Below are 23,611 nucleotides of genomic sequence, written 5' to 3'. Positions count from 1 at the left end.
ATGGCAGAGGTTCCTGCAGGCAGGGCTCTCCCTACGCCCTCAGGCAGAGCAGCCAGGTCTTGCCTCTCCCTACACCTGCCGTCAGATTGCTACAACAGGTTATGGTATCTCAGCTATTAAAGGGCATGTTATTAATTATAAATATAAAAAGCAATTACAGGGGTCTGTGTCAGAGCCTGGGATTCCTTAGACTGCATCGTAACCCAACACCTGAAGCTAAGATCAAAGAGACTCCCTGCACGCCTAAGTGTTAGACTTCATTTGCACCACACCAAAAAGCTTACCTGAAATTGTGGCAAAACTTAGATAGAGGAAAATATCAAGCACAGAGCAACAGGAGACCATCATCACTCAGGATATAAGAGGGTAGGATGTACTCTAACAATTAGACCTTTTAGTAAGGTAGAACTGGTTGGTTTTTCTTCTCAGGTTCATCCAAGATAAGCTTTCCCTCTTTACAACACATACAAAGGACCGCTTCAGAATTCCTAGAACTTAATTTTCAACTGAAAATTAAGACAGTCTGACAGCACAGTGTTCCTGTGTTGCAACTGCAATAACTAAGATCCAATATGCTGCAATTGTTATTTTATTTTCCTCCTAACTGACTGATGGTTACACAACTTAGGGCTTTCTTCCCTTTTTGCGCAGGGACTGGCCTTCTCCTGAAAAGGCAATAAACCGACTTCCAGATTCATCCTGAATAAAGGAGAGAAGAAAAAGATTGTTATCTCTTTGCTTGCTGCTCATGCGTGATCAAAGCTGAGTGATCATTATAAAGAACGCTCCAACACAGCAGCAAAAGACTGTATATTTTTCACATCCTTAATCTATATAATAACCATTTTTTTCCTGAAAATAAAGCACGAGCTCTTCTGTGACCTTTCACCTACTTGGAACATCTATTCTCTGGCTTACTAAACTTATATTGGTCCTATCTTACATCAGCAAGCAAGGATATTGGAAATTGCTTTCATCTAAACCAAACTCACTAATGCTGCTTTGTAACAGAAGTACTCTGGGAAAAAATCAAGTATGGAGAGAGAAACCACACATTTGGGCAATAGTTTGAATGTTCTAACTGTGCAAAATTGGTAGGATCCAACTTCTCTTACCTCTTCAACTTTCTTAACGAGTGGACGTGAGTTTCTAATGAATGTGATTCTACCGATCTTGAAGTCATAGTTGGGTATTCCTCTGGAAAAGCAGCATAAATATATTATGAAAGAAGAAATGTTACACCTACCTTCAGTGAAACGTGATATAGAACACAGAGAGACCTATCCTATGCCTTTCAACACTGTACCAATACTGGCTGCAAAATTTTCATTAAAAGTAATTCCAGATTTAAACCACTGAATTATTTCCTGAAGGTAGGCATACAGTACATAAAGTAAGTAATGAGAAACTGATGGAGGAGGTGGTCTGTAGGCATGTTTATACATAGCCTGTGGTTTCCATGGGGCCAAGGACACCCTTTTCCAAAAGGGTTTAAATTTTATTGTGGCATGCATAAATGATAAAACAAAACAACCACATCCCTGCACACTTCCATTAAATCTGAGTTTAGAAGTTTTTGCAAAATCACACGGCTTGGCACTGGTTATCCACTCATCTCAAAAAAAAGATTTCACTCTATGCCAAATTTCACATTAGAAAATTAACAGGGATTCTGTGCACCACTCAATCCAGCCCACCAGTCCAATCGATACCTGCTGCCCTTTCCCTCTTATCTTCTCCAGAACCAGAGTTAAGAAAGTTTTGGCAACATTTATTAACTTAGAATCTGCACCTTAAGTAGTTAGGGAAGTCACAGTCTAAAAAGTAAGACTGTGTATTTTTAAATGCAAACTTTTAAGGAAATTAACTTGTTTATATTGTAGGAACATAAAAAAAATACACTCAAACACAGATCCTTCACTTGCTGACAACTGATAGAAAAAGACATACCTTCGAATATCTCCTGGTTTAATTGGTGATGGACTAGGCTCAACACCTTTCTTCTTGCCATCCAGTCTGTTCCCAGAACCAGAGAATGCCTACGTACACAAACATGGGTTTTAATTTAACGGTATCTTATATTGGAAAGCACACTGCATAGAGATATTGCATTCTGTGAAAAACTTACTATCACCTTTTTTTCTTTGATTCAGTATGTTTCTATTCAAAGTACATATAATAAGCGGATAAACCCTGGGTGTAGGAGTACGTCTCAGTCATCTGTTTATATACTGGCCTATTAAGGACAGCAAGTCACACCATTTCTGGCTGTAAACACCACAAAACAGTTACAGACACTTGCCAATTAATAACAACCATGCCTCTAAGAGTTCTTAGAGGTACTGGTATTTTGCAGTTGTTTGGAACAACCTTCCCTCACAGTTTCACAACACTCAGAATAGAACACAGAGCACTTACACGAAATCCTACGTCGCTCACATATCCACTGTGGTCTGCTTCAACATCCTGTGAGGGAAAAAAACAAGTTACTTCATTGTGTTCATGTTGTGATAGGAAAAACAAATGAAAACTGTTCCGTATACTTCTTACCAAACAAAACTTTAGAAAAAACTATTTCTGAAAATCAACAGTTGTTAAACAACCATCAACGAAGCAAAAGCAGCTGATCAGTAAAGCTTAGTCTTCACAAAGTCTTTCAGGGGAAAAAAAAAAGTTGGTGCTCACTGCTCCATCACAACTGAGTCAGATTACTAGAAAATGCGTTTTGTAAAACAGAAGCTTAACTTACTGTGGTATCTTCATGCTGTGCACTTCTTTCCGGTTCTTTGTACCCCAAAGGAGCATCGAAATCCACCTATTTAAGTAGGATAAATAAGCATGACTGATATTTCTCTCTTAATCATATGCTATGTACTATTATTCCTCAAAACTCCACAAAATAACATTCCATTTTAATCTAGAAAGAATTAGGAAGAACCTAAGTATTGTTATTTTAATTTGAAAAAAAAAAAAAAAAAAAAAAGACTAAGCCTCCCAGGGATGAATCTTAGCATGCAATTGAAACAGACCAGTAAAACAGCACCCAGTGCCAATGGAGATTTAATCAAGACAGGCTCTTAAATAAGCCTCAACGGATTGTAAAACACGTTGAATCTAAACATGAAATTCCAGACACTGAAGTCACCTGATGGTACATGAAGTGAAGTGCAGATCATGATCAGAGACCAGAGGTGTGGTTACACGGGTACATGGATTGCCTTCTCTATCCCATCTGATTCTGCCTTTCCTGCAGCACCAGACGAGTTTGGTGTGCAGTGCTACCACTGAACAAGATGCCCTGTCCTTTTGGGACGACACAGTAAAACCAGACTTCCCACAACAGTTTTAACTTACATTCATATCACATTCTATGATGGACACAGCCTTATCTGGTTTGGTCTCCATTACCCGAAGCTCATAGATCTGAAACAATTATGATAAATGTTTCAAGATCACACATCTTCAAATGGACGAAAGAGCTCAACTTACAAATAAGAAAAACATTGCTAAGCCTTTCCCTTCATTAAAAAAAAAAGGTATCTAAAAGAACATGACAACAAAGATTTAAATTTGATTGCTATTATGTTGGAGCTAGAGAACCTACACCTTACTGTACCTTGCTGTACTCTTGCTGCACCTTTATCTGCATTTTTTAATTTAAATTTTGGATTCAGGGTAATTTCTGTCCCATGATTTTTAAGAACGTCAACAGCATTAGTTTTTTTTCCACTCACGAGCCAAAAACTAGTAATTAAACATCAGCTCAGAAGGGGGCATAACTGACCCCCTTTTTTCTCCAATAGGAAACTGATTGTGTAACCTACCATCTGGGATTACTTGTCAACAATATTACACAGCTCCATGCTGATGAGTCAAGCACTAACACTCAACAACTGTGCTTAGTCTCCCAAATGATCAAATGTGTGTGCGCACTGCCAAAAGCTTTACCTACTAATACTCATCAATAAAATCTTTCACAACATGTAGTCAAAGTGGTCGCCATCTACTGAAATACAGAGTACTTTACATTCGACAGAATTTGTTTCATCAGATTGATGGTATCTAAAGGAAACCTACGTGGAATAGTGTTGTGTACCATACCTTCTCATTGTAGTTGATGGCAATAACGTCCCCAGTAGTTAGGCAAGCAAAGTTTCTCAATGCATTTTCTAATCTTTGGAGTATGTTAAGATGAAATGCTTGTTTTCAGTGAAACATCAAATCTTTCAAATTACTATTTGATAAAACTCTTGATTTGTGGTCTATCAAATATGCCTTAAAAGTCATCAGCACACAGACACCATTTAATAAATATTATGGTGTACAAGTCCTTCTGGACATGGTCTAACAGCCGCTTAACTCTTTGGACTTTCAGAGATTTATGCTTCTTCACACTCCAGGCTATGCTTTGTGCCAGCAGTCTGCGACATAAGCTCTCCCCGATTTTTGTTTTCAGAAAGAGCAGTAGTAGTTACCTACTACTGGAAAAGCATGAGACACACCTGAAAAGCTAGCCCTGCATCATTACAATTTGGGAGAAATTCTGTTCCCTGCTCCATTGTTGAATTGAAAGGATACACAGCTTTGGGGTTGGTGATGTCAAGAAAATCAGGACTCTGTGGCTGAAATTTTGAGTAAGTAGCAACTTGAAGATTAACACTCTCCACTTGTACCAGGCCTCCCTCTTCCAGCAGCAAGTTCTGCATCATCTGCAAGAACGAAAACAAAGACGTAAACCAGTATGTTAACGCTACTGATGTTTTTAATTCTCTTTCCTTGCATATACTTATATTTGCCAGGGCCACCATCTTCCCTGAAATGCATCAGTTTACAAAGTCTTAATTTCAGGAAGAAAACAGTCAGGTGCAGCTTAAATAGCAACCTGCTTTGCATACTTGGTTAAACTCCCACTGAGGGAAACCTGAGCTGTGACTGAAAGCTGCTTTATGAACATAACTAGCAAAGACATGCAATTTCAAGAACATTATGCCTCTTTAATATAACACTAGCAGCTCATTAATCCTGCTCTTCAGGTTTTGACAGTTCAGCACAAGACAACTCACCCAGTGTGGCAGGTAACATATGCCCTCATCAGCCACAAACTCAAGCACTCCACAGTGTGTCATTCGGTCTGAATTTTTATTGGTCAGCTTAAATAACATCGGGTAAGTAATATTAAGTCGGCCTAACAAGAGAGGAGAAAAAATATTTGTTAAAAGCTACTAGCACATTTCTGAAGTTTTCAGAGATTGAACACTAGCAAAACATGGGCCATAAGAGAAGAGAGGATTCCCCCCCACCGTTATTCCAACTTCTCAAAACTACAAATCCAGGAGAGAATGGAGATACCTGAATACTGTATTGCTATTGCACTTTGAGCTTTAAGCGCCTCTCCAACGTTTTCCCAGGCTCAGAGACGGGTATTTGCAGAGGAATCTATTATTCTATGCCCTTGTGGTATTATCAGTTAGTTCCTACCTATATTAACATCCCTGCCTATTTTAAGAATATATCCTGACTTACCAGAATCACTGTGAGAAATGAGTTAAGACTAAAACTCAGAGGGGGAAAAAAGCCTCAGTTAAAGAGCCAAGTAAACATCATTAACCCTACTTTCAAAGTTCATTTTCACTTATTGTTTTTTGAAGACAGTATTTTGTTTCAGAGAGCAGCATCCAGACAAAGCAGATTGAGATTAAGAATCCACTGGACTAACTATTATACTGAGTATGCTATTAATACTTAATAAATATTGATTCATGTCTCAGGCAGCCTGACGCTTCAGATGTCTGTACTCAGACAGCCTCCCTCCACCCCTTTAATTCTGACAGACAAAATTCCTCTAAAATACATTTTCTGAACAACTTAGTCTCATAATCTCTGTTTAGATTGGATTTAAATAGATAACTAAACAACCGTGGTATTTGCTTATGCTTTTACTCATATTTTTAACAGTGTTATTCCAGAATAAAATATTCACTTACTGAGTTGATCCAAAGCAGAGGGTGGCATAATTACTGCAGAAATGAAAACGAAAGTAAGATTAGGAAAATTACAGCTGTATAAAGATAACATAGCATACCATTTCATCATTACATCACCTAGGATTACATTTGTTCTAAAAACTCCTGTAAGCTCATTTTTGAGCTAGAGATTCCAGCAGAATCCATCAGTCACAAGTGTATCTGCTAGCCCAGAGATTTCAGAATTCAATCACAAATAAGAGAGGTCAAGGTTTTACAAACTGTAGCACTGAAGGAAGTGCTTCCTAGATATAATTTTGTTTGTGGTTATAGGCGTTCTTGAATTGATGCCAACTCAGAACAACATCGCCTTATCCTGACAGCCTGAAATCAAGTCAGCCAATCTATTTTCTTTGTCCAAGCTAGGTGAGGTACAACAAGGATGGGGCAGAGTCTTTAAGTGTAAGTTTCCAGGGCTCACCGTGGGCCCAGGAATTTGACAAGAGACTTTGAGAACAAAAAGAAAAGCGACTTCTAACGCTCACAGACCAGGACTCGCTCCTTGGTAAAAGTTTTAATTAGACTGGTGCGAGAAAAGGCAAGCCCTCCTCCTTCCTCTCTCGGCTCCCACCCGCTGGGGCCCCCAGCCGGGAGCAGCCTCCCCAGGGCCGGCGAGGGCTCCGCGGCAGCGCTCGGCCCGCTCCACCAGCACCCTCCGCCAGGTTATTAGTCAGAAGAAAACAGGCACATACTCTTCCCGCCTTTCTCCACATCTGACCTGTCATTAGGCCCGGCTAGCATGGACACCGAGAAGCAGCGGTACTGCGTGGAGAAGCGGTTCTGGAACACGCGGGGGATCGGGTGGTCGAACATGTTGAAGGAGAACTGCGGGGACAAACACACGCACCCCGCCGGGCCGCGGCGTCAGCACGGCTCCGAGCCCGGCGGGCCGTTACGGCCGCCCCGCGCCGTCCCCTGAGGGAACCCCTGAGAGAACCCCCCCGCTCCCCCCCCACCCCCCCCGGCCCGGGCCTCACCATGGCGGCGGAGCGGGGCCCGGCGGCGCTGCGGGCGGGCGGGCGCGGCCGCTCTGCCGCCGGACGGGGCGCAGCTCCCCGCCTCCGCGGGCCGCCCCCTCGCCGCGGCCATCTTGGGTGAGGGCGGAAGGCGGGGAGGGCGGCTCGCCCCCGGGATGGCTGCGGGGGGCGGTTTCTGGCCTCTCGGTTCTATCTCGGTGCGGGGGCGGTGAGGACGCGCGCTCGTGTTTTTGTCGGGGCGGTTTTAATGGCAAGGCGAGAAAGTTGCCCTCAGCAAAGATGGCAGCAGCGGCAACCCAAAAGCGGCACGGTGCTTCCGGCTGACTTCCTATTGTCATTGGCCGGCTGCGCGCGTCGCCACGCTTTTTCTCCAATCTCATTGGCGAACAGCGGGAAGGAGTCGGACGGCTCGCCCAATCCGCGCCGAGAAGGGGGGGGATCCCTGCTTTGTTATTGGCCAGCGAGCCGCGGCGGGAAGCCCAACGGGGGAGCGGCGCTGCTTTGGCGCCCACTTTGAGTGGGGGCGGCCCGCGGCTGCCGCCGTTCCTCCGCTGCCGCCATGTTCGTGTCCGACTGCCGCCGAGACTTCTACGAGCGTATCGTCAGCCAGGTGCGGCCGGCGCCCCCCGGCCCTCAGGGGTCTGCCCCGCGGCCCTCGGGGGCTTCCAGGCGGCGGCAGCTCCCTCAGGCGGCTCCTCGCGGGGGCGCCTCGTACCTCAGGGAGCGGGGCGGCTCAGGCTGAGGAGCCCCCTGAGGCGCCCCTGGGCTCGCTCCGGTCTCCTCGAGGCGCTGGGAGGGCTCCGGGAGCGGGCTGGGTGCGGAGGCTGAGCTCACTGAGTGTTCGTGTCCGTCTTTTGTGCAGCCGAGACATTCCTGCATCTGTTTTTGTTTGTTTCTATACCTTTTTAATCGTTGTGATGTTGCTTGTCCGGACACTAAATCTTGTGTTCTGTCGTCTTTGGGGCTTACCTTGAAGTATTTTTTAGAGCTGTTTGCCCGTTCTCATGTTTTACCCACAGTTTGCCTTTTTTTTTTTTTTTTTCCCCGCATGGGTCTATATCCTCAAGCGGTAAAGCTTCTATTAGACAGTCTTCTAGCGTCCAGTGAAGCTACGTTACAAAATGTGCAAATGAAAGTATTTCCCTCAGCTGCCCTAATTGTAAGCAAAAATCTCTAAAAACCCAAACAAGAGATAAGTTGTTCAGCCTAAATCAAGGTTATTTCAGGAGTTGTTTTGGTCCTGTTTTCCTACAGGCTTTCTTTAATCAAAGCTGTTTCAGATCAAATGCCTAAAACTTAGGCCGTTCTAGGCAAGTAATGAAAGTAGTTGCAGGGCTGACCAGCTTTGAACCTTCAAAATTATATGCTGTTCACAGGAATCTGAAAAATTACATTTCCACAAAGCAGCTGACATGTTTTAGATGTGATTTCACTGCTTTAAAGGGGAATTGTTTATATTTACAGGGATCCAAGTAATTAATTTCATGTGTAATGCCTGTTCAGAAGTAATCCTGTTTTATGCTGATAATGCTCTATGCTTAAATTTCTCTCTTTCTGTTCTTACAGTGACTGTTTTACATGCTACTGTATTAGATTTGATGCCTACGCTATTAATACTATTCTTCTATTATTTTTGCAGCGTGTTCTTCTTCTTGTGGCTTCAGATGTTGATGCACTATGTGCTTGTAAAATTCTCCAAGTAAGTTTTTGTTCATTATCTCTGTAGACTAACGGTGAAAGAAAAAACAATCCTGGGATCCTTTTAGCAGGTTTGAACTGGGAAAAGGGTGAATGTTGAAACTAATTTTGTGAAGTATTTTCTTCACAAATCATAACATGGACACCTCATAAATCACACTCCTAAAGTTTGTTTAGATTGTTGTTTGAGAAGTTCTTGTGACAAACATTTGTATGAAATAGAATTATAGCATAGCTGAGTGTGGTAGAAGACATGGTTTCCCCACCATACCTAACAGCTTTTTTTTTTTTTCATTTCAGGCTTTATTTCAATGCGATCATGTGCAATATACACTTGTCCCAGTGTCTGGTTGGCAAGAACTTGAAACTGCTTTTCTTGAGCATAAAGATCAGGTAAAAAACAAAAAAGTTAGCAGCTCATCTGATATAGAGGTGTACTTCCTCCCTTTCTCCAACTTAGAATGTCGGTAGTACTATTATTTGTTGCCTCAAAACAGTGGTTAAACTTCAATATACCAGTAACAAACTTGTCAAGTTCCTTACATCAGCTCATTTCTGATTGATTCAACTTGTGTATGCTGCATTTTGAGATGTGAAAAGTGGTGGGTTTGGGTGTCCAACATCCCATCACAAATGTGGTGTGTTGCCCTACACATTTTTTGTTCTCTGAGGCATCAAACAACAGGGAGTAAGTATTGGTTTTGGCAATTATGAGTGCTTTGGAGGTTTTGTAAAGGTGTTTTCAGTCTTCTGTGTTTCCTGCAAATTTAAATTAAAAGTTTTTTTTTTTTTTTACTTCTGTTTGCAGTTCAAATATTTTGTTCTTATTAATTGTGGTGCCAATGTTGACCTGTTGGAGATCTTGCAGCCTGAAGAAGACACTTTTTTTTTTGTATGCGACAGCCACAGACCTATCAATGTTGTGAATGTTTACAATGAGACACAGGTAAACTACTCTTTTCTTACAGCATGTGTAATAAAACTGTTGGCATGTTTCCTGTTGTGGGTGGGTGTCTTAGTGCTTTCCTGCGTTTGCAACACCTTTTACAGTGCTAGCAGTAGGTCAGGTTGCACTGCTAATGGATATTTCCAGTAGTAATGTTCACTGTCAGAAAAAAAAAATACTTTTTTCAGTTACAGAAAAGTATACTGAAAGTAGAGTGATAGCTGTCAGCAGTAAGCACCAGCTTAGGCCTGTTGCTACAAAACAAACTGCTAGAAATTGGAAGATAAGCATTCTCTACAATGTAATATTTATTATTTCTCAGTATCTAGCAACAGCTACAATCTGGGCTTTAAGCGCAAATTATTTGAAGGCATGCCTTTAACCAACCACAAATAATTGTTTCAGTAATGTTCCAACTATAATCTTACTGATAAAGAATACGGGTCTTACTCCTATGATGCATAAATAGACGTGGTCTTGATAAAACACAAATAACTTCTTTTTAATACTAACAATGAATAACAGCCAAAATAAATTTTTAGTTTCTCTTTTTAAGTATCTGAAGCTTTCTTCTTCTGTCATTTGAAATATTTTCTAATCACTGAATAAGGTACTTTACTTTAAAATATTTTTTTTTGCTTGCTAGATTAAGCTGTTAGTTAAACCAGATGATGATCTTGATGTTCCTGCTTATGATGATATCTTCAGAGATGAAGATGAAGAAGAAGAGGAGTCAGAGGCTGAAAGTGATGGGTCAGAACCTTCAGATAAGCGTAGACGTTTTGAAGAGGTTTGTTTCTTCTGCTTCATTTTGAAAATAAATAAAAATTACATGTACTTACAGGAGGTTAAATCATGACTTTTGATTTTTAAAACTGTTAAAAAATTGTGTAAGATTAAAAGGTAATCTACTATGACTAGTAGAGTTTCACTTGCTTAGAAAGTTTATCTGAACTGCACAGAAATATTTTCTCCTTATAAAAACAAACCGAACTTGAAACTTATTATACATAATACTGTCTTTGTGTAATCAGTAAACTGAAGTAATCTATCTCTCATTACGTGCTCAGGGCTTCTTAGTCTAGCAAAACAACCTATCTAGCTATCAACTTTATTATTTTTTTATTTTTGAAATAATCGTTTGAGGTTATATAATCTCAAATAATTTAGAAATATATTTTGTTTGACCTTTTAGTAGTAAATTAGCAAAAGTGTATTTATATATAAATTCGTTATGTGTTGTTTGTAGCATATTTTCAATTTATATTGTTTTTATATATTATATATATAATATAGTTTATATATTATATATTTTATATATTTATATAGGTAGCAAAGGCACGAGACTAGCAACAATGAGTTCATTAAATGTAAAGACATCCTCAAAATTAATATAGATATCTTGATATTTTTCTATTGACATTGTACATTTTTTCCTACTCATCTAGAAAAAGTATTTACTAAGAAAAAACAAGTGCCGGAAAACTAAAGTCAAATCCATAAATACATTTGGATCTATTAAGTATTTCAGACAGATACTTTGATTTTTTCAAGATGCTGCTTCTGTTTATAGAGCTTAAATATACAGCAAGTGACTTTATTCTGAGTTTGATTAATTATCTCATTTTTATTTTTCATCAGTGTCATTGTTATGTTAGAAAATGGTAAGATGCAATGTTAATGTTGAAAATGCTGTTTACGGAGCCTTTTCCCACTAGATGTCATTAATAGGAATAATTCTTTTAGGTCTTGTTAGTGAAGATTTAGTCATTAATCTATCTGGAAAGTTGCTAACTTACTAGAGTATTTTTTTTTTTTAGCCTTTTAACATCTAAATTTATTTGCAGGAGGTAATTGAGAGAACGATGAAAAGACGCCAAAGAAGAGAATGGGAGGCACGCAGGTGTGTTTATGATTTTTTTCATGTTGCGTGTATCTTTCTCTTTGATATCAATCTTGATACTATGATGCTTGATTTGCAAGATGCTTTAGTTCTAATTTTCTTCAGCAAATGGAAGGAGATATATTAAAAAATAAAAGTTTTAAATGGATAAGAATTGTAAATAATCACTTATAAATTGAGTAGCAATAGGTTCAGTGCTTCACTATTAAGTAATCATAGTATTATCTCGTCTATCTTAGGGTAAAATTTGTACTGATATCTTTCTTTGTAATTCCAGTCTTTTTATTTGGAATGAGCAAGAACAAGTGATAAAATGGAGTATGAGGAATCAAGGGTTTAATAAGCTTGTCTTTTTTACTTTGTCTACAGTTCAGTGTGCCTTCCACAATGTTAGAAAAATCAAACTGTCTTGCAGAAAAAAATATTTAACCCAAGTTTTTTTCTTCTTAGTGCTAAAATGAAATTAAACTTGGAATTGAGAAATAATATTTTATATTTTGAATTGGATGCAATTAGATGCTACTTAGTTGAATGTTTTTATTCTTCTTTTAGACGTGAAATTCTTTTTGATTACGAACAGTATGAATACCATGGGACCTCAGTAAGTATAAACGTTTAATTTGCTATAAAAACACAAGGTGCTACCATAAAGGTAATTGGATAATAACTGATGTTAGAATATCTAATACCATTTATAAGTAGTAGTACTATATTTGATAAGATATGTCATATATTTGCAAGCAGTTTGACTTAGCAGTTTAATGTTTTCTGGTTGTGTGCATCCAGTTTTACTGTTAATAAATTAGATATGTCTTAGAAACAGTACTTGTTTCGAAGTACTTTGTTGATTGGGAGATTAGCCACTCTGACACAGTTGACAATACAATGTTAATAGTGGAGAAAAAGACGTAAACCAGAATTATTAATGTTTCCGTTGTTTGATATCTTTAATGCTGATATATATATAAGAAAAAGTTGATAGTGTCTTTTTTATTTTAATCTTGATAAAAGTATCCATACACAAAATACTTTTTGCAAAAAGATTTAAAGATGGGGGGAACTTGTTTGCCTTTCTAAGTTTTCAAAGTGTCAGGATATCTTAAACATACGAAATAGGACACCAAACTGCTCCTTCTGTCATCTAATCTCTTGTCTGATTACTTTGATATTTTAAGTGTTGCTTTATATACAATGAAGATTTACAGAGCTCTATAAGATATTACTCACCCCGCTTAGTATCTTAAAGTAAGATGGTGGCAGGTTACTACACCTGAGTGTGACTTTTAGAGCTGTAGTAGAATGCTACTACTTGGCAAATTTAACTGTTTTCTATTTGCTTAATGAAGCGAGAGCTTTGTGTTCATCTGTCCTCTCTTTTTGCTTTCTTTTCATGTAGTCTGCAATGGTGATGTTTGATCTGGCATGGATAATGTCTAAAGACTTGAATGACATGTTGTGGTATGTTGCCATTACCATCTTTATAGAGACTACTAGCTTTATTTAACAGTAAAAAGAGGCAAGTTTTCCCCAGACTGTTTGCTTTCAGTATGAGCTTCCGGTTTATTTCCTTAGTAAACTGTGTATGTCATAAATTGGAGGACAAACCTGCATAAATTAAGAGCAACCAATAGAGTTTGAGTGGGAACAAGAGGATGATACTATTATGTGTATGTCTGTTAAAGAAGAAATAATAGTACATAACTTTGTTACCAACTTCCAAGTGGAGTTGATGAATAGTTCTCCTGACCTGTTCTGTTACATACTAACAGATTTAAGTATAATATATATAATATATTACTGGGATATTTTTTTTAACTTTTTTTTTTATTTCTCCCTACCACCCCCACCCCTAATTTTAGGTGGGCTATTGTTGGCCTAACAGATCAATGGGTCCAAGATAAAATCACTCAGTAAGAAAGCTTTTTTTCCTTTTTATTTTTTTGGGGGGTAACTAAAAGCAATTAATAAAGATCAGGAGACATGGAAATTTAATATTACACATGATAATTAATAAACAAGGGTATTAAATGTCGTAATGATTTAAATATGATCTGATGCCTTATAAAAACAGGAATACACATTAGAAAAACTGTTTTCTTTTCCTGATATTTAGAATTTTTAAACTATTCACGAAATTATAAAACAATCATTTCTTATATTGGAAGAAATGGTGTTTAGTAGTAGCTTACTTAAATATGAGCTTGATATAGTCAAGAATTTATACAATCGTTTTATTAAAGGGGAAAAAATGTACATTCCAGCTTCCTTTCTAATTTTACTTGGAAAGTTTCAAATTTTCATTCACCCCCCTTTTCTTATCTCGTACTAGATACCAGCAGAATTCTCATAGTATACATGTAGATCTTAATCCTGGTTTTCTATTGTTACTTATATACTTATATACTGATCTCTTATTAAATGTAATAAGTAACTGATTTCACTGGTCTGTCTCTTCTGGCTGGTTTTATTTTAGTTTTAATTGCCTGGGTATATGGCTGAATATTGAAAGAAAATTAATGAGTAACTTTATTAAAATGTATCTGCAGTTTTTTATGCTGCTGGTTGGCCAATGTGTAATCTTTAGGAAGCATTTTTATGTTCTCATAATCAAGTAGAAAAATACGCAGGAAGATACTGAAGTGACAAATTTATTTTTGTTAAAGAATGAAGTATGTGACTGATATTGGAATTCTACAGCGTCACGTGTCTCGCCATAACCACCGCAATGAGGATGAAGAAAATTCTCTTTCAATTGACTGCATGCGAATAGCATTTGAATATGAGTATCCTTGCCTAAGATCTGGAAAAACAAACTAGCCACTTGTTGAACCCCAGCTGAGTTTTTATCTAGGAAAAAAAAATCCCAAGCTTCTCTGCTGCTCAGAACAGAATTAGAAGAAATGGAAATTTGATGGCTTTTTGAACATAGGTCTCTCTTTCAATATCTCATGTGGCTTTCCTTCAGCTTAACCCTTCAGATTTAGTTGTGCGTCAGTGTCCCTTGTCTTGGGGTTTCATGCACACCTACATCTTTTAACTTTCTTATGGAGTATGGGTATATACAATAAATAAGGACAATTCAAGACACCTACCAGTTAGGGAGTTTGGTAACTATTTGTAACTTTAAAGGACATATGTTTACAATTATTTTCTATAATTCCTGTTCAGTCTGCGCCTGGCACTTTATCAGCACTGGTCTCTGTATGAAAGTCTCTGTAACACTTCATATACCTCTGCTAACCTTAAGCTTTGGTCTGTACAAGGACAGAAGAGGCTACACGAGTTCTTGGCTGACATGGGGTGAGTTTTAAAAATCTGGTTCTTAATTAATGGATCATTTTTCACCGAATTATATACAATTATTCAGACTATAGCAAAGATCTTTAAGTTTACAAGTACTCAATATGTTGGTTTTTAAATATGATTGTGGGGCTCCCAGTAGGTTGTGGAGTCTCTTCAAGTTGAATTGTGCAAATTGGGTGTTGCTGTATGTGGAATACTTCAGCTATATGCCTTTATTGAATAGTGGGTTTGCAAGTAACAGGCTTTCTCACATCTGCTCCTCAATGACTGAAGAAAAAAGAATGCAAACAAGCTTAGTCAGACTTCACTTGTTAAAGTATCTGATATCAACGTCTTGTGAGGAGTAGGCAGAATATCTGATTCTTCTGGCTTACCTAACAATGTATTTTTTCCTTCTGTTTTTAGTTTGCCTTTGAAGCAAGTGAAACAGAAGTTTAATTCCATGGACATTTCTTTGAAAGAAAATCTTAGGGAAATGATTGAAGAATCTGCAAGCAAGTTTGGGTAAATTGTTTTAAATACAAATGTTTTGTCTGAAAATATTTTTCAATTAAGTTTAAGTAATTTTATATGAAGAGGATGTAACATCTTTTAGAAGGTAGGGGGTTTAGATTGACAAAGTAAGAACATGAAAATAAATCGTATCTCAGCATTTGCAACAAGTTTAATATTAATGTCAGCGGACTGATGAGGTAGCTGATCAATGTTAATGTTGCTAATAATGTTCACTGGCTTTGTCATTTTGCAGAATGAAGGATTTAAGAGTTCAGACCTTCAGCATTCACTTTGGCTTTAAGAACAAGTTCTTAGCAAGTGATATAGTTTATGCAACAGCTTCTCTCATGGAGAGTATAGAGAAAGAAGGGCCCGAAACAACTAATTTCATTAAAGCTTTGGACAGTCTCTCCAGGTACCAAAAATGTCTCTTCATTCTCTTACTATTTTATTTAGAGAACGTGGGTTAAATATCTAACAGATGCATTGATGCCTCATTAAAGAAAAAATGAAGAAAATATCCACATGGATAGTGTTTAAAGATGTCTCACTTATTTGTGGGAAAGCTGCATTTTTATATAAAAATGTTTATTTTACTTTCCTCTGTTTCAGGGGTAACCTGGACAAACTGCACCAAGGACTGGACCTAGCCAAAAAGCAGTTACGAGCCATTCAGCAGACAGTAGCCAGCTGTATTTGCACCAACCTTGTAATTTCTCAAGGGCCTTTTCTCTACTGCTCACTCATGGAGGTCAGAATTCTATTTTTCAGCAGTCTCATATTTGAGTGTCATATTTGGCTGTCTCATATTTGAATAACTCTGTTTTACTAACTGCTTGGCCCAATATAAATGACTTGATCAGAAATTCAGAAAGAATCCATTTATCTATATAGTACTGTACTCTGATGGCTCAATGTTATTATATACTCTGAAATTAGCAAGGGAAAAGAATCTGTCCTCAAAGGAGAGGGCTTGATATCAAACTCTGGTGGGCAATGTCAAACTCTTACATTGTAATGGTTCTTGTTAGTGTTCTTTGAGCAACACAAAACTTCTAGACATGTCAGTAGCTATTAAAGTTAAACGAATAAGTGGAAGAATCATCGTGCATTGTAATTGAAGTAATTCTCCTTTTTCTAGGGAACACCAGATGTGAAGCTGTTTTCCAAACCAGTGTCTCTGTGCCTGCTCAGTAAATACTTGCTCAAATCTTTTGTTTGCTCTGTAAGTAAATCGGAAGCTTCTAACTAACTTTTGGCCTGTGCAATGGTTATTGTTCTGTTGGATACTTGCAGTTGATTTATTAAAAATGTTTTCATAAAATCATAATTAAAAGTTTTACTGCTAAATGATTGGATAATTTTTATCACCTTTATGAATGCTGTTCCAGGAAAGATATCTGCCTGGGAAACTTTCTAGCAATAGAAAAATTTCATTACTAATAAGCTTGAAATATAAAACCTTCTTGTGATAATCTCCCTCCAAATCTAGAAAATTACAAAATATGTACTTCAAAAAGTTAACCTGACACACACACACACAAAAGCAGCATTGCAGGACTGGTAATTGTTATCTAAAGATTTCTGTGTCAGTATAAATAAAAAATTCTGATCTTGACAGCTGATATAATTGAAATTAAATTGCATTTATCTTTTTGAACTATTAGTGACATAGTTTAGATTTTAAAGAATGAAGTTTTAATAACCTCTCTTCACAGTGAGCATTTCCTATTTTCTAAATGAAATTTATGGTGGTCCAGCCTTGTCAGATTGCATCTGCCTGTCCTTATTTTGAGAGTTAGACATGGTGAATAAACTAGCCTGCTGCTAGGAGAGGAACAGCATTTAAAACTCGCTATGAAACATTAGTCTTGAGAACAGAACACTTTAAACAAACTTCTATTTCTAAAGTATGTAAAAATGTCACTATCTTCATAATTATTTTTGGATTTACTTTTAACAAGTTTTGTAATTTACAGCTTAGTGCTATAAAACAATAGGGCAGGGACAATGATTTCTAGAGAAGACGGTCAATGTTTAATCCATTGAATTTCAATGTAAAACAATTATTGCAAAAAATTACGCCCAGTCCAAGTTTTTAAGGTGGTGGTGGTTTAAGAGCTTTTTTCATTGTAAATTTTATCTTCTCTCCATATCATCTCTGTGCTAAAATGGAATGCAGGATTGGAGAATTGACATCTGTTTGTCCTTAAAGAAAGAAGGAAACTAAGATTATATAAACAAACCATTTTCTGTTCAAATGGGTTATAGTTGTGTCCTTAGGTGAATAATAGTAATACTTTCTCACATATTAAGCTGAAACTAAATTGTTTCCTGAGTTTTGTCTGACAAAGGGGCTTTCTGACTTCCAGACAAAAAACAAGCGCTGTAAACTGCTGCCTCTGATAATGGCTGCACCAATGGATGTTGAACAGGGAACTGTGATCATGGTGGGGATTCCTCCGGAGACAGAAAGCTCTGACAAAAAGAAGTAAGGATGTTGTTTGAAAGTTCTGACTAAAGGCTATCCACAGACTTTTTCAGTCTCTGAAACAATTTCTTTCGTGTACTTACTTAATTCTGAATATGTTGATTTGAACTGTATCTTTCTTTAAATTGTGCTTTTGCATATTGTATAAGTGAGACACTTTGAGAAAGGATACAGGTGTTTCCCAGCTTCCTTGTACCTTTTTTTCTCCATCTTAACTATTTATTTCTTTATCTTAAAAGAGAGAGGGAGTTCGCTATACATCCTGTGACTTCATTTCTTAAACCCTACGATGTTAAGGTTTTTCACTTATTCAAGTGTATGTTGAATACATGAGACGTAAAAAATATCTAGATGTTTTTAGCTCTCAGCAAGGAAAAGTTCCTTACTTCTGCTTTAGCTTAATATGTCCTTTTCTGTAATGGTCATTTTAATATTTATTTTCCTGTGAAGATGAAGTTAGTTAACTCTTAATAGCTAAGTCCTGACTTTTCACAGGATCTGTCACATTTTACAGAAGAGCTGGGTAGTTATGATAGACTTTAATTTAATAGTCACTTCTAAGTTAGGAAGGGTAATCTTATTTGATTCTCTTACGCAGTGCTTAAGACAAATGGCCATCGTGCATTCTCTGTAGATGCTATGTGCTTGGAGGCAATTGTACGTACTTCAGGAAATACATGTTGGGAGGGAAAGTATCTTTTTCTTGAATGAAATACTTGAGAAATATCTAGTCTCTTAATGAACAGTACCTTCCAATATGTGATTAACTCATGTTTCTGTTCATCTTTAGCTTTTTTGGAAGAGCTTTTGAGAAAGCTGCGGAAAGTACCAACTCCCGGACTTTACACAACCATTTTGACATGTCAAGTGAGTAATACTGTCTTTTGTTTCACTCACAACATAGTCCTTTAGGGGTCAGTGTTTACACAGCCTCCATAAAGCATAATGAGTATAGACAATATACTCATTGGTATACGTCTTATATGTGCTTAATTTTTGCATCTATATTGCACACTGTTCCTGAGTCTAGTATAAACACAAACTGCATATTAGCTTGCCAGTCTTTTTAAGTGGTATTGTGCAAAAGGTATAAGCTACATAGCAGAGGTGTATGCATCTTTTTGAGACAACGTAAATTTTGCACAGAGTAATGATTTTCATATGTACACTGCAGTTAAAATCTCTGAGGTTATCTATGAGGGTTTTTATATGTAGCAGCCAAACCAAGTATGGTATTGATGTTATGAGATGTATTCTTTATTAACTGTTTGAAAAGTGAGATACTTATGCAATGAGACTTTCCTACCTTTCCTACCTTTGTTCTCTTACAAGAGAAGCGTTTTTTAATTCTATGTACTTTGATAATGTATGCATGTTGAACATAACAAACAAACGCGCCCTCAACACTCCTAGGTTTCAAACATGGTGACTATATCATGTATATCATGGCCACCTAGAAATCAGAGTTTGCTGAAATCTAAGAGCAAAGTAAACAATGCAATTTGCTTTTTGTCCAAATAGTTTCTGTTTTTCCTTCTTGAAGTTGGTTAGGACTATAAAAGAGTATACTTGGAATTAATATTTGTCAAGCATGACTCCTGATATATCTTTCTGTTACTGGATCTTGTAATAAAGTATTTCATATTTTAGTAATTGAATTGAAAACAGAAGATCGGAGCAAATTTCTGGATGCACTCATTTCTCTCTTGTCATAACGGTAAGACAGTGTAAAAAGGATTAATTCAGAATTCAATCACAGTTCAAGTTAGCAACCAAATGATATTCATATATTATCTGTAGAATAATGCAACAACTTCCAATGAAAATATATAGAGAGGGAGAGGGGAAAAAAGTTTCTTACAAAGGCAATTGTTTATCTTCTTGTGAGGAGGCAGACAATGTGTGAACAGTAATTTTTTTTCTCCAGACATTTAAGTTTCATCATGAAGGTTTATAAGAAAGCTTTTCTTCATTATTATTAACTTTTGTGGCTTTTTAATTTCAACTGGAGAAGGATCGGCTGTTAGTGTTGTAAGAGGAGATGAACACACTAATTGTGATTGATAGTCTGTTATTGAATTTTTCTTTTAATTATGATGGCTTGTTTCAGCTCAGGGTAGAATCTTGGCCATAATATTACCATTCTTTGCTTTGAAGTTAATGTAGAATGTGCATTTATTTACTCATTTTTACTTCTACAGTGTTCAATTTTATGTTAGTGTGTAGTTTTTATCTGGAATAAAGATAGCCATTTAAGACCTTAGCTGTGATCATTTGCTTCACAGTAATTTGAAGTCTGTTTTAAAGCTGCTTTAGGGTAAGACAAACTTTACTCTAAATCTAATAAGACACTAGAATTGTTGCAGCTGTCTTCAAACATGGACTGCTTTTCGATGATGAAGTATTTTCATTGGTTTCTGTTTGTGTGTGCGTGTTTATCTCAGTGATCCATGGGGATAGCTTGCTTTCTCCCAGAGAAGAAGCTGAACTCTAAATCATTTTGTAATGTTTGCTCAGAACAATATGCTTTAGAAAGTATCTAAAGTAACTCCTGGTTCTTCTATGCCTAGACAAAGATCTGATCTTTAGTATTCACATGTGAAGTAATCTCAAAATGTTATCTTTATACCATGCATACAAAACAAAGGAGTAAGGTGAAGGCTTTGAGAGTCTGTGAATGTAGATAGGCCTAGGCAAATGACAAAATGACTTACCTTTTTTCAATGGGTGTTGAAGCTACAATTTTTCCTCTGTTCATTCAGAAGTTTGAAACAGTGGGTCAATTACTGCAGCTGTTTGTTAGACAGCATAGCCATTCATAGCTTCCAAGATTTCTACATCTGTTTATTTCTTTGTTTGTACTCTGACTACGGATCATTTCATATTGTCTTCTGTCCTTGTTATGTAGCAATGCTTTTTGGCTCCTCGTGCTGGAAGCTGAGGATCAGATGCTCTGAAAATGATTTCAGATATTCCAAAGTTCATGGTGCTGCAGTTGTGATGTTCATCTTGTTTTTTTCTTAAATGTGCTGATACAGGACTGTTGTTTTTGTTTCTTAGGAGGTTAAGAGGATTTTAATCTGAGCACACAGATATTTAATACTACTTTGTAAAGACCTAATCCTTGTAATGGCAAGACATGTCTATTTAGGAGTATTTGTAAATTGAGATTCTGTTTGTCAAACCTGCTTTTATTAGTAGACGTGATGTTTAGATGTTGTGTTGTTTAGATGTTGCTTAATCACAAAAAATAGGTTTTGAAGTTCTGTATTTATTTTTGCGTTATATTGCCATTCACATGTTCTTTTAAAAATTTCTGGAAAGCTTTTTATCTATTTTTGTAAGAAACTTGTTGTAAACTCCCCTTGGACTTCTAGAGTATTGAAAATCTTTTTTTAATACTATCAGGTTGAGGTCTTGTACTTTAGTTGAAACAACTGTTTTGTGATGCAGGTTTTATGAATTTTAGGGCTTTTAAAATTTAAGTACTAAGAAACTGTCAAGTACCAGGTTAAAACAAAAACTATGGAGTACCGATATCAGTAAAACTTTCTTAGTCATGGATTGTGATACTGTATTGTCACTTGTATATTGGCTTTGGGAATAATTTTCCTGGAAAGAATCTACAATAATATGATAATTGTGCGTGGACTATAGCATTATAAATACTGACAGACTAGATCTATCCATTTCTGTAACAAACTTAAGATTTCATATGATCAGAATGAAATTATTGCTTTTTAGACTTATCCTGCTTCACATGGGGTGGGTATGTATATGTGTATGTTTGGAATTCTTTTCGTTTTGCCACGTTTGCTGGAATTATGTATGACTTTAATACTTTCAGTGTACTATAATGGATATGTAAAGGTTATGTATCATTGCGTCATACTTTGTACAGACTTTTAATACGAGTTAATTTAATATTAAATGTGATTTAGATGTAGCCAACAGAAAACTAATTAATCTATATATTTTATTCAAACAAAAACATCTTTTTAATGCTGCCATTTTATCTGAGCAATAAAATCCCTGTGCCAAACTATGGTGACTAAAAAAGTTGTGCGTTCTTAGATATAGTGCTGTGTTCAATACATGGCATAGTTTTGTGACTGTTGGGTATTTTGGCAAATTATTACCATTATTTTCTTGTTTGAGGTTTTGTTTCTATTGTTTTTGCTTCATCCTCATTAGAAGCTCTGTGTGAATCCCTTCGTCTCACCTCACTAATTCTCATTTGCTGTTGTGTTCCCCCATCCCTTTGTTTTCTACTCCATTCCCCTGTCAGGGTATGTTTAATTTCTACTGCTACTGCATTTTCTTGCTATTCCGATAGATGCACATCTTGCCTTGCATTAAAGAAAGAAGTTGAGTGTGTGCATGCATGTTTATGTTAGTAGGTGACTATCACATCTTAAAATGGACAAATTTTCAGGCAAATTGTCCCTTTAGGATAAGCACATTGCGTTCTGCTGGGAGGATGAGAAAGGGGAGCTACTTTTTTTGTGCTGGGATGTGTTGTTAATTGCTTTACTGGCTGGTTCTTTGACCTCCAGATAGATGTGTTGAACTGATCGTAAGGCTATCAAATGTGGCCCAAAATCAATTGGTGATGCCGAATACTGTATTAAAAAGAAAGTTCTCACATCTGTGTGAGAATCTAAATATGTTTCTCCCAATAGGTAGAACTTCTAATGTCAACATTTTAGAATATCTGAAATAGTGTCAGATACTTCCTATACAGTTTATTTTATTTTATAGAATATGTAGATGGATACATTAATACTATTTATTTGGAGAAAAGTTGTATAGAAAGATCCAAACCTGTGGAGTCCCCAGTGTGCAGATATTTAAGTAGCATAGTCCAAGAGCAGTAAATTGGTAGCTTGAGTGGCTCATTGAAACTGTGTAGGCTAGTTAAATTGGTCTCCTCTTACAGTTAAGTGTTGGGCAGAGACTCCAAGCCAAGAACTCTTGACATCTGTTCATGAAGAGATTATCATGGGTTTGATTTATTTGCCCAAACATAAAGTGTGATTCTAACATGTCATTTTAAGAGAAATAGAGTACGAAGAAATCGGCTTACCCTCTTAGATGTATGATGACATTCCTCTAGCTATGTCTGAATGCAAGTAGAAACATTCCCCAAGGATTATATTTAAGCTGCAGTAACTCTTTTTCCTCCAGTGTATTTGTTTGCTGTAGTGGTACAGCAAACTAAATAGTTTCTTTTAATTACTTCTGTTTCTCTTACTGTTTTAGAGAACAAAAGTATGAAATAAACAAAAATCCTTCAAGATATTTTTAAGAAAATAAAGTAATGAACATTCTTGCATACCAAAGTACTGAAGCAGCTGAACAAGCTGACTAAATCATGCCATTCCGGCACAGTGATTCATGACTGTTTTCTTTCTGGGGTGATAAATTTAGACATAATTGAAATTGCATAGTAAGGACTTTGTGATTGGAGTTGAAGTGAATCTTTCCCCAGAACTGTAGTGACTTAATAGACTTGTACTTACCAACAGCAAGGTTGCATAGTGGTAAAAATAAATTCTTACTTCCTTTATTGTTCTTAAGAAAAGAGCAAGTATTACAGCGTTTTTGTACGAATGAAGTACTGGGTTTTTACCAACTTGAATGCAAAAATAGCTATGGGGGGAGACCTGAGGGCCATTTAATCAGTATTTTGACCTCTGATGTCAAAAGCAGGTGCTAGGAAAGAGTATAGAAACAAAGCAATTACATACGATGCTTCCTTCCACATGCAAACAC

General features: G+C 37.0%; 2 protein-coding genes across 3 annotated transcripts; one reads left to right on the top strand and one right to left on the bottom strand.

Annotated features, from left to right (window-relative positions):
- Positions 1 to 573: 573 nt before the first annotated feature.
- UFD1 (ubiquitin recognition factor in ER associated degradation 1) lies at positions 574 to 7,128 on the bottom strand. 2 transcript variants are annotated; one of them, XM_066979267.1, is made up of 12 exons: positions 7,001 to 7,128; positions 6,716 to 6,848; positions 5,985 to 6,017; positions 5,064 to 5,185; positions 4,579 to 4,709; positions 4,102 to 4,174; positions 3,355 to 3,423; positions 2,750 to 2,815; positions 2,419 to 2,466; positions 1,951 to 2,039; positions 1,116 to 1,197; positions 574 to 699 (listed from the first exon to the last, which is right to left on the bottom strand). In XM_066979267.1, exons 1-12 carry the CDS (start codon positions 7,001 to 7,003, stop codon positions 625 to 627), a joined length of 924 nt encoding a protein of 307 aa, XP_066835368.1. In that variant the 5' UTR covers positions 7,004 to 7,128; the 3' UTR covers positions 574 to 624. The 2 variants fall into 2 exon arrangements, with proteins under 2 accessions (XP_066835368.1, XP_066835369.1); XM_066979268.1 differs by having other exon boundaries at positions 6,742 to 6,848; positions 7,001 to 7,021.
- A 158-nt stretch (positions 7,129 to 7,286) lies between these two features.
- On the top strand, positions 7,287 to 21,881 carry CDC45 (cell division cycle 45). Its single transcript, XM_048063822.2, has 19 exons — positions 7,287 to 7,610; positions 8,640 to 8,699; positions 8,999 to 9,091; positions 9,507 to 9,644; positions 10,291 to 10,434; positions 11,492 to 11,547; positions 12,100 to 12,148; positions 12,944 to 13,005; positions 13,407 to 13,457; positions 14,211 to 14,330; positions 14,716 to 14,847; positions 15,256 to 15,354; positions 15,599 to 15,760; positions 15,958 to 16,096; positions 16,487 to 16,570; positions 17,718 to 17,836; positions 18,627 to 18,703; positions 19,487 to 19,553; positions 20,745 to 21,881. Exons 1-18 carry the CDS (start codon positions 7,560 to 7,562, stop codon positions 19,549 to 19,551), a joined length of 1,701 nt encoding a protein of 566 aa, XP_047919779.1. The 5' UTR covers positions 7,287 to 7,559; the 3' UTR covers positions 19,552 to 19,553; positions 20,745 to 21,881.
- The last annotated feature ends 1,730 nt before the right edge of the window (positions 21,882 to 23,611 follow it).

This window comes from Anser cygnoides, chromosome 17 (genome assembly GCF_040182565.1).
Source record: "Anser cygnoides isolate HZ-2024a breed goose chromosome 17, Taihu_goose_T2T_genome, whole genome shotgun sequence".
Taxonomy (NCBI): domain Eukaryota; kingdom Metazoa; phylum Chordata; class Aves; order Anseriformes; family Anatidae; genus Anser; species Anser cygnoides.
Note: the sequence above shows the minus strand (reverse complement) of the source record. Positions and strands in the feature narration are given on the sequence as shown.

What these genes read in the sequence shown, in the direction of transcription:
- CDC45 (XM_048063822.2), top strand. Translation starts at nt 7,560, where the DNA reads ATGTTCGTGTCCGACTGCCGCCGAGACTTCTACGAGCGTATCGTCAGC. An exon ending in ATGAATACCATGGGACCTCA is followed by an intron (nt 12,149 to 12,943) that starts GTAAGTATAAAC and finishes CTTTTCATGTAG; the next exon opens with TCTGCAATGGTGATGTTTGA. An exon ending in CGAATAGCATTTGAATATGA is followed by an intron (nt 14,331 to 14,715) that starts GTATCCTTGCCT and finishes ATTCCTGTTCAG; the next exon opens with TCTGCGCCTGGCACTTTATC.
- UFD1 (XM_066979267.1), bottom strand. An exon ending in ATCACCAACCCCAAAGCTGT is followed by an intron (nt 4,175 to 4,578) that starts GTATCCTTTCAA and finishes CATACTCCAAAG; the next exon opens with ATTAGAAAATGCATTGAGAA. An exon ending in CACAGCATGAAGATACCACA is followed by an intron (nt 2,467 to 2,749) that starts GTAAGTTAAGCT and finishes TTTCCCTCACAG; the next exon opens with GATGTTGAAGCAGACCACAG.